The sequence below is a fragment of the Cricetulus griseus genome, assembly GCF_003668045.3.
Source record: "Cricetulus griseus strain 17A/GY chromosome 1 unlocalized genomic scaffold, alternate assembly CriGri-PICRH-1.0 chr1_0, whole genome shotgun sequence".
Lineage (NCBI taxonomy): Eukaryota > Metazoa > Chordata > Mammalia > Rodentia > Cricetidae > Cricetulus > Cricetulus griseus.
Genome location: NW_023276806.1, coordinates 147726732 through 147742312, shown reverse-complemented (window position 1 = coordinate 147742312; position 15581 = coordinate 147726732). Strand labels below are relative to the sequence as shown.

Sequence of the window (15581 nt, the reverse complement as noted above, 5' to 3'; positions counted from 1 at the left end):
AGGAGAGAAGGGAACGGGAACGAGGATGGTATGTAAAATGAGAAAATATTGTTTTAAAATTTTAGAAAGTCGTGTAAATACCAAAAACTGTTGCCAGTTGTTGTTTCAGTAGGGAGTTACAGAGTATTTCAATTTTTCAATTGTACAGTTCTGTATTTTGCAGCTTCTGTAGTGTGGGAATTTTTACCCTAAAAATCACTTATTTCTTTTTATCTTCTTCACCTGGGATATAATGAAGCTGAAAACATGTGCAAGTTATCCCAGTTAAAAAAATAATTTGCTTGTTTTGACAGTTTCAATATAGGATGAAGGCTAGGCTTATTTAAAAGATACTAGGTGTTAAATTTGACTGAGTTTCTTGCTGTATATTTCTCTGAGATTATCACTTAGACACAGAGGATAGAAGATGCACAAATTAAATTTTATAACCTACGATTTTCCTCTGGGTACCACACCTACCTATTTAGCTTTCTGCTAAAACAACATCTCTTAAGGATCAGAAATCAGATGACATTGCCCAAGTTAACTCCATTATCCTACATCCTTCACCATGATCCCACTGGTGCTCTCGTCACTTTCCCTGCTCTACAGGCAAAATAACCAAATTCTGTTTCCTCCTTAACTGCATGACTAACACCCCCCATAGACTATAATCTCATTTCCAACCTTAATGCATTTGCAATGCAGTATTAGCTACGAAATATACATATATTAAATACTATATTCAGCATAACATGAACTAGCAGTTTATTTATTGCTTATCTAACATTCCAATTTAATTGGGTGTTTGGAATTTTTGTTGCCTCATCCAACAGCATTATTGGCTGTAATTTTAATTCCAACCAGCTGAATCATCAGGCTAGTTCAAAGGAACTGAACTATTTTCCTTGGTCTTCATTCGATTAGCTGATATGGCTCCTGTAACAGTGACATTAGACACCTAATGGTTCCAAAACAGTTGACTCATTTTCCTGACAAAGTCATGTTTTAAGTAGAACAGGTTTTACAAAGCTTACAAACTTTTGCTGGCAAATTTAAAAACTGCTGAGCCAACATCTTAGTGCCTTGGGGTCTTGGTGAGATTTCTAGTCATCTAATCCAACTGAGTTTTGAAACGAAAACCAAGCACCAGCAACAGTCCTAAACTAAAGCTTTTTTTAAAAAAAAAAAAAATCTCATTCAAAATAAGCAAGTGGAGATAATCCACTCACTTTGAATACTGCAATGCTAATTGGAAATGACATGTTCCCAAAATTTTGCTCAGGCATTTCCTGTCACCGGAGAGTCTGGCTGTGTGACAAGGACAGGACAGGAATATCTTCCTCAAGGGAATATTCTGTTTGAACTACAAGGAAAGATATTTCTCCCTGGTGGCTTGGCCATCTGCCATATGGACCCTGTAGAAATTCACAGTTATTTGTGCTCTCTATTTCTTCCTTGAAGTTATTAACTTATTTGTACGAATTAATGTGTGCTACCTTATGAAAGTGTTATGTTTTAACTACCCACTGGAATTATAAACCAATTATAAAAATAAGCAATGAAATAAAGGTTAATGGCACAATTTCTTAAAATTAGAATCATTCTTCAGTTTTATAGTTCCACAACTAATTATTTTGCTTTTATATAACAGAATAATTAGTTGTGAAACCATAAAAGTGAACAAAGTATTTTCTGTTCCTTTTGGAAAATTAAGTGTATTGCCTAGTCATTTTAATTCACTTAAAATGAGTGTTATAAATAGCTTCTAGAAGTTTCCAAACTGGAGATCTTAAAGAACAGGTTACATAACATACCTGTAGTTCTCATCCACCCTTCTAAATTTTCATACTAACAGTAAAGGGAAAGCCATTGACTGCCAGGCTACATGGAGCATTTAATCTTATTTTTTTCAAATACCATTCCAAAGAAGCCTCATATCTCACCCACATCATTTAGGTGGTAGAACACTAAGGAAGTGTCTTAATGTGTTTTTTCTCAATAACCTTTACCTGTAAATAGTAATTCAGAAAAACGCCTTCATTCCTTTGTAAACTGAGTAGGTAAATGATCATATAATTAAGGGAATCATTTTGCCCCAAATTTTCTTAATCTATATTATATCCCAGCCCTGGAGATCACTTACAATTTAAGGCTTCATTTTCCTTCAATCTAGTACCACCATTTTCATCCAAATTCACTCTAAAACATGAGATTGGTGACCAATTATGGAAATTTTCCATTGAGCTTTCCTACAGCATAGTCCAGTTAATTTCCTTGAAGGGAAATTTTAAGTGTCATGGATCTCTTTGCAGCTGAGTGCCAGAGTCACTTGACTCTGAGCTGAGAAATACACGTGTGTGTGTGTGCACTGGGAAAACCAGGCTTGAGGTATCAGTGTTATTCAGACCATAGGGTAGCCAGAAGTGTAGGTGAGTTTGAATCCTCCTCTGGAGTCTATCTTTCTGCATCAATACCAGAAGCCCAAGAAGCAAAGTGAGAGCACCAAAGGAAATGACAGTTAGAGACCACTTTGCCAGGTCTTCTCTAATACATCTCCGTCTGGAAAGACACAGATTAGAGTGCCACTTAGACCTAGACAAGTCAAGCCTCTCTCTTCTTCCAGTCTGAAGCAAACCTGACTTTGTTTGACCTGACAGTAGAATGCAAACTAAGAGGACTGCCTACACCTGCCTGCAAGCAGGAAACCCTCTCTGAGCCTGTCTCATGGCTGTATGCTTTTAGGGACATTATCTCCATGAGTTAAACCATTGACTAATACAGTTGCTGGGTGCTAAACAATCACATTAGTGAACAGGTCTTCCTTCATAGAAGGAGGGGTAGCAAAAAACAGGGTGCAAAAGCTAAAATGTGTAAGGAAAATCATCTTGTTTTTCTTTGGTTTTTAAATTCAGTGTATTTTATTTTGTCTTTTTAAATATTTTTTTAGAAACAATCTCATTTTACATATCAATCCCCCCATTCCCTTGCCCTCCCATCCTACCATGCCCCCCAATGACCCTCCCAACCTAGCCCCACCCACTCTGCAAGGATAGTGAGGCCTTCCATGAGGGAATCATCAGAGTCTGTCATATCATTTGGGGGAGGGCCTAGGCCCTCTTTCGTGTATCTGGCCTGCAATAGTATCCTTCTATAGGGAATGGGGTCCCAAAGTCTATTTGTGCACTAGGGATAAAGTGGCTCCACTGTTAGAGGTCCATAGACTGCCCAGGCCTCCTAGCTGTCATCCACATTCAGAGGGCTTGGTTCGGTCCAATGCTGGTTCCCCAGCTTTATGACTAGGGTCTTTGTGCCTTCACTAGGTCAGGTCAACTGTTTCTGTGGGTTTCTCCAGCATGGTCTTGGCTCCTCTGCTCATACTTTTGTCTTTAATTGTAAGTTATACTATGATATTGATGCTTTGTCTGTCTCAATAAGTGATATGTTTCTAACAATATTCATGAGTCCATAGAAATAATAAAAAGTATACTCTGGAATTTTATTGCCTTGGACCTTTGATTGATTTGAATCTTGATGTCTGAATCGAATAGTCATGATTTGTAAACAGTGTGTTCCACTTAAAAATAACTGGCTCCAGATATCAAATTTGATATTCTATATTCTTTAGTTTATAAGAATTCTAAACCTGTAATTTAAAATATTGATTTCCACAAGTACAAAACACTTTATGAAAATAAATAGAAAAGATAAACTGATAGTTACAACTTGATGTCAAATTTAAAGCTATGCCCTTGTTTCAAACTGGAAGAAACTAAAGATAGAACATCTCTCTCACTCTACCTTTGGGATATCTCCTCCTTACTAAAGGAATCCATTTTTGATTCATCAGAAATTATTTCTACAGCATACTATAAATGTAGCAGGGGAAGTTGCTCGGTGGCCAGAGTGCATCCCTATTACATACAGAGCTCTGAGTATGGTAGGCCATATCTGTAATCCTAGTGCTTGCAGGCAGAAACAAGATAATCAGAAATTCAAAGTCATACTTAGCTATATAGAGAATCTGAGGCCAACCTGAGGTACATGAGACTCTCTCAATATATATACATGTATATCTGTGCATCTATATGTGTGTATAAACATATATGCATACATTTAATTGTGATTTTGTGCTTAAGTTGCCTTTATATACCCCATTATAGTGTAGTCATATCAAATAAATATGCACATTCATATGAAGACCTTAATTTCATAGACACTGACTGTACCCTCTTGAGTGGGATTAAATTTCAAGGCATAAATAAGCCAGTGATTGATGTTTTGTAAGTTTCTGTGCTAAAATATATTCTCAGAAAACCAATAGTGTTTTCACATATTGTGATTAATACCTGGGGGCTCAGTTTTGTGAATGTAGCTTGATTTTTCAGCTGTTCTATAGCTTTAAAAGAATATGTGAAGTCCAAATTTTATTTTTAATGCAATAGAAATATTTAAATATCTTAAAGTTGGGTGCTATGTCAAATGCCTTCTCTTAATTTAACAATGAGTTTTCAAAGTTAAAGAATCAAGAACTCCATTCAAAACTCCAGACACTCCTAATTAAAGGCCATACATCTACCAAGAGATAATGCACACTCAGCGTAATGAGCTTTGGGCCACATCACTGTTCCCATGCCCTTTTCTTCTCATGCATATGTCCTTTTATGAACATTGCTTTCCACTCCTCCCACTCATGAGTTAACTAAGTCTAATGTCATTTTCATTTCTCACAAAGTTGCTGAAAGCTATTCTGATGGTTCCTAGTTTAAGCCGATTGCAAACAAAGAAGCTATTTGGCACTCACATCTCATTTTTATGTGAACACAACTTTTATTTGTCTTGAACAAATAGGTAGGAGTAGATGAATGGATTCCTGGGGTACATGTGGGTTTAGCTTTATAGAAATGTGTTATCTTGTTTCCTCAAGTGGCTGTACCATTTTATCTTCACTGGCAAGCTTGAAAGTTTCCATTGTTCGAAGTTCTTGCTTATATTTTATAGTGTTCATATTTTTTAAACTTCACATTCTATTAAGTACGCAGACTGATCTAATTATTATTATAATTTTAATTTCCCTCATGACTATCTTTTCATAATTTCCACACAGGTATGTGTATCTTCCTTGATGACATGCCTAATCAAATATTTTAGTAATTTTTAATATCTTTTTTTATTAACCTCCTCATGATTTCTTTACACATTTTAGATAGGAAGATCTTGTCTGATAAGCTAGTTTCTTGCAAGCATTTTTGTCCCAGTAAATTTGTCTTTTCACTTCCCTAACAGTGTTTCAAAGAGTTCATGTTGGCTTCTTTAAAACCGTGTTTCAGTTTGTCCTCTACATCTTGTCCTTTATACTAGAAAATTCTAATTTCTAAAATCATAACTTCCAACATTGGAAGAAATATAAGGAAAGCAGCTAAAGATAGCATGGTGCTATGTAAAATTTACTTGGAAAATATAGCAACTGGGAAGTCTTTTGGCCAAGAGAAGCAGAAAAATCTAACTTTGCTGGTTTAACTTTAAAATGTCATTTTTTTGAAATTTTTATTTATTTTAATTTATATTTGATGTTTGGGGTGTATGGGTGTTTTACCTACATGTGTATCTATGTCTGGTTAGTGCCTGGTGCCAACAGAGGTCAGGAGAGGACATCAGATCCCCTGGAACTGGGGTCACAGACCATTGGGAGCTGATATGTGGGTGCTAAGTAGTTAATCTGGTTTCTCTGAAAGAGCCTGTGCTCTCAGTCACTATGTTATTTCTCTGCCCCCATAAAAATGCCATCTTTCATTATTGTAACAAAACGAGCAGCTAAACATGTCATAGATCTGGGGGCCCTCAATTAATCACATCTGATGATTATACATTTCCATGTCCCTTCTCTGGAAGTTGATGTCTGCAACTACAGCAGGATATAAGCACACTGGGGAAGAAAAATTGAGAAAGAACAGAGGCATCTCATGCAATTCTAATTCTCCCCGAACACAACTGAGTCCTGTGGCCAGGTAAAACTATGATGGGGAGATGAAACATGCCAGTTATGTTAGGTGAGCATAGAAATAGTTAAATAACATCAAAATCCAAAGACAATGAAACTATGCTTCTATTATAGTAGAAGACAGCACAAAAGAATCAAAGTCTAGCTTTAAATGCAAGGAAAAAAATTTCAACTTGCAGCCAGTGAAGCATCTACATATAGAAACCTGGTACTAGGGAAACTCGGAGGAATCCACAAAGATGACCTCAGCTAAGACTCCTAGCAATAGTGGACAGGATGGCTGAACTGGCCTTCCCCTGTAATCAGATTAGTGAGCACATTAACTTCCATCATAGAATCGACTTCCAGAAACTGATGGAAGAAGATGCAGTGATCCACTGCCAAGCACTTGGCTGAGCTCCTGGAGTTCTGCTGAAGAGAAGGAGGAGGGATCTTGTGAGCAAGGGGCATGGATCAAGATCCTGATAGGAAAAACCACAGAGACAGCAGACTTGGGCTAGTGGGGACTCACAGACTCTGTACTGACACTTGGGGAACCTGCATAGGATGGAACTAGATTCTCTGAATGTGGGTGATGGCTATGGGCCTTGATCTGTTTGGGGGGACCCTGGCAGTGGGAGAAGGACTTATCCCAGGTATATAAACTAGCTTTTTGGAGCCCATTACCTATGGTAGGATACCTTGCCCAGCCTTATTGAGGTGGGAGGAACTTGGTATGCCAGAATTGGGTGACTCTCCAAGGGAGGCCTTATCTCCTCTGAGAAGTAGATGAGGGTTGAAATAGAGGGAGGTAAGGATGAGGGAAGTGAGAGGAATGGGGAATGTGGTTGGAATGTAAAAAAAAAAATAAATAAATAAATATTATCATTTTAAAGATCTTAGGTAGAGGCTAGTAATAATAGAAATAAAAGCTACTATAACTACAACTAGAGCATAATCTGAATAATGAGTGATGCCAACAAAGTCATGTATTTATCTTTTTTTTTGACTGCCTGTTTGATACATAGTAGAAAATAAGGTTCACAAATACAGACTGTTAAAGTCTTCCTGGAAAGGGACTCAGGATGAGAAATTCATAGCCTAGGCTTGACAACTCTTTCCTACCTCTGGATGTTGTTGAGAAGATTCAAGATCAGGAAATGTACAGTAAAAGTTCTCACTGTGCTATTTAGCTTCTGAAAAAATGAAAATGTAAATGCTAAGTCTCTTTCCATACTAGAATCTTGGGTATTTAGTTTCACTGTATCTAAATGGCAATGCTATTGAGACCTTCACTAATAAAGTCAAAGTAGAAGTTCTATTTATTTTATATATACCCACTAGCCTCTTGTTGATAAAATTCTATACAGAAAAGTAACATGTAAAATACTCATTAAAAATTTTAATCAATCAGTATTAAAATACTGTTCTTTCAGTCTTGGAAGTAGACTTTGTCTTTTGATAACTTAGTACAGCTGGCTAATACAGAAAAACTCAGAAAGGAATGTTAGCCGAACACATTCCAGTGCACTATCTGAACCAACATGCCACCATCTTTATTGTTTGTATCTAGTCGACTCCTCTTTCTAAATTTTCAGCAGCTTGGTAGAAGTTCCAAATATTCCAAATGTTATGGAATCTGTGGGAGTATTTAAAGTTAGGAAATCACTAATGTTGAAATAGAAGGTAAAACCTTCTAGCAATGATCTCACTTGCCCGGGAATGAAACCCATCCTGCTCAGAGGAATTTGCCCACAAATGCTGTATCTCAAATTTATCAGGCATCTGACACTGGGGATTCTGAGGGTAACAAGCCCCACTTCCCTTTACTGAAGCATATACTACTCTTTTCTTTTTTACCTTTAAGAACCCTCTCCCGGGAGCTGGCAAAATGATTATCTTTCCCTGACAACTTTCTTCAAAATTTATGAATGTATTTATACTTGTCTTTGACATGAAAGATATGAGTGGACACTCCTTAGGTGATGCGGCTAATAGAAAATGAATACCTCAAAGCTTTGGCTAGACTGAAACACTAGACTATATTTTCCTTATCTCCCTTTTGATGACCAAGCATTCAGAATCAACTGGGCTTTGTAGAAATAAAAGGATAGACAATAATCTGGATTGATTTCATTAGTATGCTGGCATTATAGAAAAATTAAAGGCTATCTCACTGATCTTTTGTGTGTAGTGCTGAAATTTTTCAGATTCAGAACTGGCACCATATACATTCACAGCCACTACTTGTTTAATGGCAGCAGACACTGCCAAACATCACCTGGAGGGCAAACTTGTCCCCAGTTGAGAGCTACACCTGTTCATAGACTGTTTATCCTGGGAGATTTTACCCTAAAGATCGATCCCTGGGTCAAATAAGATGTGCAACATTAAAACAAAACAAACAAAGAACAAGAAAAACAAATAGCAACAATGACAGTGATATTAGTAAACTTTTAATAATCTAACAACATGTGGCAAACTGTTGTGCTCTTATCCAGTCCTCATAAAAGACTTGGAAGTTGCCATTTTAAGACACTTTCATTTTCAGTTGAGAACATTGAGCCCCAGGGAAATTAAGCACTTAACTGACCAGCATCATACAATTGGAAAGCTGCACAGCCTCGGTTTGTTTCCATCTCCAGAGCCTAAGCAATTAACTAGACAGTTCTACCCCTTTGGGATTCTGGTTTTTAAATTCTTAATTTGCCATAGTTATTAGCATTTACATTTTCTCACTAACCAGAAAAAAATTGACCTTTTGTCTTAATCAGTTACTGATAATCTTTTAATTATTCGATATTCCTTATAAGCATCTACATAGGCAAGCAAAGAAGTAGCTTTCCCTGGGAAAAGCTAATCAACATGAGACCCAGGAAATTCAGAAGTCCCAGAAGTGAAAAGAGAGCAATGTAACTTGCATGCAGGAGGGGATTTAGCAAAGGAGTGAAATCTTGAACCAGGCCTTTAACCGTCCTGTTAAAGTGCAGCAAATAAAGGCCTGGCTGGTAGAGAGGAATCTTAAGTAGAGTTATAAGGATGTTCAAAGATCTTGGCAAGTTGAAGGACTTGCTATGCTTGGAGAATTGCAGGAGCCAAGAACACAAGAGGGGCTAAAAATGAAGAAACAATTTTTTAAAAAAAAAAAGGTTGGGTTCTGCACAGTGATCTTTGGCCTGTCTTTGTTACTGGAGGTCAGTAGACCAGCCAAAATCACATTAGACACACAGTCAGGTGGGTACTTGACCAGGCAGCTGAAGTGAAAGATGTTTGATGGTGGTGAGACTATGAACATGAGCAAGGGGCATTCAACAAGAGATGAGATGGACAGGAGGGTCAGGTGGGAGAATTGATTAGCAAGAAAAGAAAGGCAGGCAGTGTGGAGGAACCCCTCTTAATGAGCTATGAGAACAAATAGATAGAACATGTTTGTGGAAGAACTATCAAGGAAGCAAAATAATGCACTTTCAGGAATAATATGGAAATATATTTGGCAACCATTTCAGTAACCTGAAGAATGTGGAGTTAATACTTCTGGGTCTTCCTACTTCTTCCAGATCTCCAGCAGAAACAGAACACTTGAATTAGTTAGGCAAGGTTCAGAGCTACAAGACAAGTTTTAAGTTGCATTTCTACCTCTCTAAGCTGCACCATTGCAACAATTTATTTCTGAGAACATCAGCTGGTTAATCTGAGTCAGCATTGATGGAGACTCAACCAAGTGTGTTTGAAAAATGAGGAGCCAGCTACACATGTTGAGATACTAGTCTCAGGTCTTAGTACATGGTTGTTGAACAGTTATTAATCAGATTTCTGGTTCTTTTAAATAACCTTTGACTCATGCATTTAACATAAGAATCATTAAAAGGAAGAAATGCTCTTTTAGACTTTTAGTAGCAGGGTTTTTTTTTTCTATTCCATTCTTTCAGAAAATAGTTAATGGTTCGTTCTTCTCTCCAAAATAAAATTCTAGAGTATAATGCCAAATGGAGTTTTTACAGTTTGCATTATGTGATAGATTTCCTAACTTCATTATTTAAATTCAAAATAAGCATACAGCATACAGTCCAACATTTTAAACCTTTTTTTGGCCAAATATCTTCTTCAAACTATGCTGTTAAGAGTCACTTACCATTCTTCAGTGTCTGTAAGATGAAGCAGTTTTTTCAATCCAATTGAAAAGTGGGGTACAGAACTAAATAGACAATTCTCAATAGAGAAATCTAAAATGGCTGAAAGACACATAAGAAAGTGTTCAACATCCTTAGCCATCAGGGAAATGCAAATCAAAACAACTCTGAGATACCATCTTACTCCTGTCAGAATGGCTAAAATCAAAAACACCAATGACAGTTTATGCTGGAGAGGATGTGGAGAAAGGGGAACACTTCTCCACTACTGGTGGGAGTGCCAACTTGTACAGCCACTTTGGGAATCAGTATGGAGACTCCTCAAGAAAATGGGAATGAGTCTACCACAAGATCCAGCAATTCCACTCCTAGGCATATACCCAAAAGAAGTGCATTCATACAACAAAGACATCTGTTCAATGATGTTCACAGCAGCACTATTTGTAATAGCCAGAAACTGGAAGCAGCCTAGATGCCCCACAATTGAAGAATGGATAGAGAAATTGTGGTACATTTACACAATGGAGTACTACTCAGCAGAAAAAAACAATGGGACCCTGAAATTTGCAGGAAAATGGATGGAACTAGAAGAAACCATTCTGAGCAAGGTAACCCAATTACAAAAAAACAAAACAAAACAAAAAAAACATGATATGTGCTCACTCATATGTGGATTTTAGACACAGAGTAAGGGATTACCAGCCTACAATCCACACTGCCAGAGAAACTAGTAAACAAGGAGGACCCTAAAAGAGACAAACTTTGTCCCCTGGAGAAGGGGAAAGGATCACCAACCCCTGAGCAAATTGGGAACATGGGAAGAGGGGGAAGGCAGCTATGAGAATGAGAAGGGAAGAAAAGGAAGAATGCAGAGGTCATGAGGGAGCAGAAAGGTTGAGTCAGGTGTAGATTAGAAGAAAGGATATGTGATAGGTAGGGTTTTAGTTGGGGAGTGGTAGGGGAGGAAGGGAGGGAGAAAGGAACTGGGATTGTCATGTAATTCAATCTTGTTTGTAATTCAAATTAAAAAAAGAAACAAGCTCTCAAATCTGAAAATAAATTTATATCTTATTTCAAAAGAAAAGATGAAGCAGGTTTTTTTTTAATCACTGATATAAAGATTTTATGGTCTCTTCACTAGACTTGTAGATGGAAAAGAGTTTTTATTTACTCTGCTCCAACAATTTCTTCTGTCAGTGTGTCTAAATAGTTGTGTTATCTGCTGTTTAAGGAGTGCCGTTAGGAGCCAGATCCCTTGAAACCTAGTTACTAAATATTCCATACCCACTTTCCAGATTGGCAAAAAGACAGAAAGTGCTGTGACACACAGCTTCATGGTTCCTCAACTGTATTACGATGTGCAGTGTTAAATCTGCCTGCCTGCCTCCAACAGCCTCCTGACTCCAGGCTTACCTCATCCTTTCTGTTTCACCTCAATTTTATCATGAATCGAGTACCAGTGTATCATGAAAGTGTAATCATTACATACCTCTTACCTTATACTTTCTCTAGAATACCATTATCTCTGTGCTTAATGGACTAATTGGGTATCCTGTCTGCTTACTACAGCGATTAGCCTTGAACATTTAAAATTATAAATGTGTATAATTAATAACAACACACCCCCTATCATGTTGGAATTCAAGCCAAAGTAAAAATACCATGATCTAAGCTTGGTGGAGTATCAATTTAGAAAGTTATTTATAAAGTTTTGCCAAATTTGAGTAGTAACTATCTGTGTAACTTAATAACTTATTTTTATAGCTAGACATACATACATACATACATGCAAAAATATTAAAAAATATTGATAGAGTTTTATAAAATCAGAAATAAAAGGGCTGTTGTTCATAAATATGGACAGACAGATTAAAAGCTTCTGAATAAATGCAATTGCCTTCCCTGGTCCAATACCCCCACCACACACACACACACACACACACACACACACACACACACACACACACACACTCAGAGAGAGAGAGAGAGAGAAAGAGAGAGAGAGAGAGAGAGAAATAGGAAGTATATTTGATCCAAATTATCAAGATAATTGATTCAGTTTACTGTGATAGAGAACATCCACTGTCCTACAGTGAAAATTTCTTGTCCTATCTGTAATGAAAGAATTGATGTTTTTCACATGTCCTTACACATTCTTTTCTCACGTGACTATTTTAGGTGTACCAATACATGCATGAAACGATCACTGTTAATGGCTGCCCCGAGTTCCGAGCAAGGGCCACAGCAAAGGTAAGACTTGAGCAACTTTGAAAGTATACTTGACCCCAGTGATGTAGTAATTGATTGTGCGCGTGTGTGTTTCAGGTATTCTCGTGTGTACACTGTAAGAGAATTTAGACCTCAGTGGCAGCCCAGAGTCTAGAACCAGTACTACTTACCAGGTAAAAAATCCTAATGGAAAAATTGACCTTTTCTGCTGCTTCTGTAGCTTAAGGAAGGAGAATGATTTCATTAAACTCACTAAATGTCCATTTGGCACAAGCAAATCTGCTGCTTCACTGTATCAAGTTCTACATGGTTTCTGGTCCATCCTGCGGATGCAAAAGAACCTGTATCCTATGTAGAGCATGAAAACACATCCGCACAAACTGAAAACCCTGATGTAGGTTAGACATGAAAGGTTTCACCAGGTACCACTGATGCAGAGCTCTTCTTTGTATTCAGCTGGGCAATGGGTAATTTGCTGCAAGTGACATTGACCTTACTGAAGGCCTGGCACCTTGTTCTTTCAAGGATCAAACCCAAAGATCACAGAGGTCCCATTGAAAAGGATGCAGAAAGAGGATCATGACTTTTTCTGGAAGATGGATCATTAGAAAACAGTAGTGGCAATCTGAAGTCGCTCCTGCAGCTCTGCAGCTCCTGTTTTATGAATACAGTGCTTTAACAGAACACAATTTCCTTGGTAAAGGGCTTGTAACTTCCTAATAATACTAAGAAGTGAGAACCACTGAGAATATTCAGAATCTCTCATTCAACTCCTTTGTGTTACATCACCTGTTCTTTGATTTCTCCCCTGATATTTTCAGTTCTCATTCTGTAACTAAATATTGTGGATTTTTTAGTTTATTTTTTCCTCCCTAACCCCAGCAAACAGAGGGTATGATTACCATTACATCATGCTTTGCTTGTTCTGAAGTGGAACACACACAGAAAAATGATCCCTACATGGCTTAATTAAGGGGAAAGTGAATTGTGTAGTGTTTTACCATTCTCATTTCTTATTCATGTAGAACAGCAGGATAGCAGCATAATGTTGCAATAGCACAATATTTTCTGGTTGTTTCTGGGCTGTCTGCATTGCATCCATGTCAGCCATTAAAACCTTTGCATGACAACAGGGTTTGCATGAGCAAATGCATGTAGCTAAAACCAAGCCATTATTTCCATATCGTTCACTATCTTTCATTAAATGCAGGCAGTAGCATAATGCTAAATTGATGTGATAATGTGGTGTGTGGCAAAAAGAATGTACAGTAGTTGGAAATCAATATTTTCACAGTGTTGAGAGTAAATCACTTTATGCTGGGCATCTAATCAACTGTGGTTAAGGAAAGCTAATGGAAATGGAATACAAGAAGCAGGCAGAGAATCTTTTCTTGATTGAAACTACTATTTTATTCCTATTGGGTGGGAACTAATGGTAAGTTGATTTCCAGAATTTAAAGAAACCAATATGCTAATTATAAAATAGGACTATGACCATATTAATAACATTTTGTATACCTAGGTAAAAAGCCCCAAGCTGTTTGTTCAGTTTGCTTGTGTCATTATACTAGCTGAAATGTTAGTGTAGAATTAGAGAGATATAATCAACTACCTATTAAGACACTGTTCACAGTAAAATGGAATATTGGTAGAATAATAATATCTTTTGACCTAGTGCCTCATTTTAATTTTTATTTTCTTTTAAACATTCTGAATTTTAAAATAAAAACCTTTACATTTACTAAACGGTGGTTCAGCAATAGCGGGATTACATGCAGTTTCATAAACATATACATTCAAAAGTGCTCACCAGTTTGTTGAGTAAGTAAGTATTTATGCACATGTATGTCCAGGCAACAGCATAGACTGTGTGCGATAGCAAAAGCATGGTACAGTATGGTCATGAAATGCCTGCGGTCAACATGCATTCAACAATTATATCAGGTAGTACACGTAACAAATCTATTTGGATCCTTCATCAGGATTTACATGTAGCTGACAAACTCTCAAAGATTTTATAATGATTTTGCTTTCAGTTTTTACTTTTCATAGTAGATAAGCCTTACAAAGGTGGATATAACTAGCTGAGGATTTACCAAAAGAAAAACTCATATACAGCATCTGAAAGAAGACCTTCTGTGTTCTTCCTTCTACGGGAGAATGCTAGAGAGATGTCTAAGAAGTTGTTCCCTGTAGATCATATACTTAGCCTTATTTCCCTTGTTTTATTACCAAAAGACCATCTTTTCTTTCAGGCAACAGTTGCAGCTTTTGCAGCCAGTGAAGGTCACTCTCACCCTCGGGTAGTTGAGCTGCCAAAGACTGATGAAGGCCTGGGTTTTAACGTGATGGGAGGAAAGGAACAAAATTCCCCAATTTATATCTCCCGCATCATCCCCGGAGGGGTAGCTGAAAGACATGGAGGCCTGAAGAGAGGAGATCAGCTGCTCTCAGTGAACGGAGTGGTATGTTGGTAAAATATGGAATTTTTTCTCCCTACGTACATTCCTCCCTATACCCCCATTACTGAAGCCAGTTTTGAAATTCTAGTGCAGACAGTAATTTTATATCCATATCCAACCAGCTTACAGGGATTGGATGAGTAAAAATCTATAAGGCAGTGATTTTACATTTTATGCCTCATTTCATCTTGCACACATATGATAAATATCAAGTTAGCAGAAAATTACGCCAAGAAATTATCACATAGAATTTCCCCTCTCAAAATACTGCTATTAAATTAGTCTTCAGAAGAATATAATTTCAATGCTGTTTTCTTCCTAAATTCCTATAAGCATTTGGGTTTGAGGTTTTGTTTTGCTTTAGTTAGTTTGTTCATTAGCTTCAGTGCTAGGCATTGTACTCACAGCCATGTGCATGCTAGGCAAGTATTGCACCCCCAAGCAACAACCCCACCCCCAAAAATAGCTTCCTGTGAAACAAATAAGATTTTCTCCTCATCTTCCATTTGTATGAAACATAACCAATCTAAGATCAAAAATTCCAGAAATATAAACAGGAATTTGTCAAAATAGAATTTCCCCTTGACCTAAAAACATTTACTGTAAGAACTTAAGATTTAATATATAAGCTATATTTCAGTTCTGGGTAGCTACATTGATTTATGCTCAAAACACAATATCTAGCATATCATATTTGAAATGAGATATTCTATTGGTAAATGTGGTATAATTTTTCTCTTTATATCTTTAATCTTGTTTGCATTTGTTTATATTCAAAAATAAAAACGTATTTCATACTAC

At 37.1% G+C, this 15581-nt stretch overlaps 1 protein-coding gene across 1 annotated transcript in view; it reads left to right on the top strand.

The window, feature by feature from the left end:
• Nucleotides 1-15581, top strand: part of Lin7a (lin-7 homolog A, crumbs cell polarity complex component) — a 117124-nt gene that overhangs the window by 74289 nt on the left and 27254 nt on the right. The window contains exons 3-4 of the mRNA XM_035451922.1: nucleotides 12268-12339; nucleotides 14574-14783. Coding sequence (XP_035307813.1) covers nucleotides 12268-12339; nucleotides 14574-14783 — 282 coding nt within the window. The remainder of the gene's footprint in view (nucleotides 1-12267; nucleotides 12340-14573; nucleotides 14784-15581) is intronic.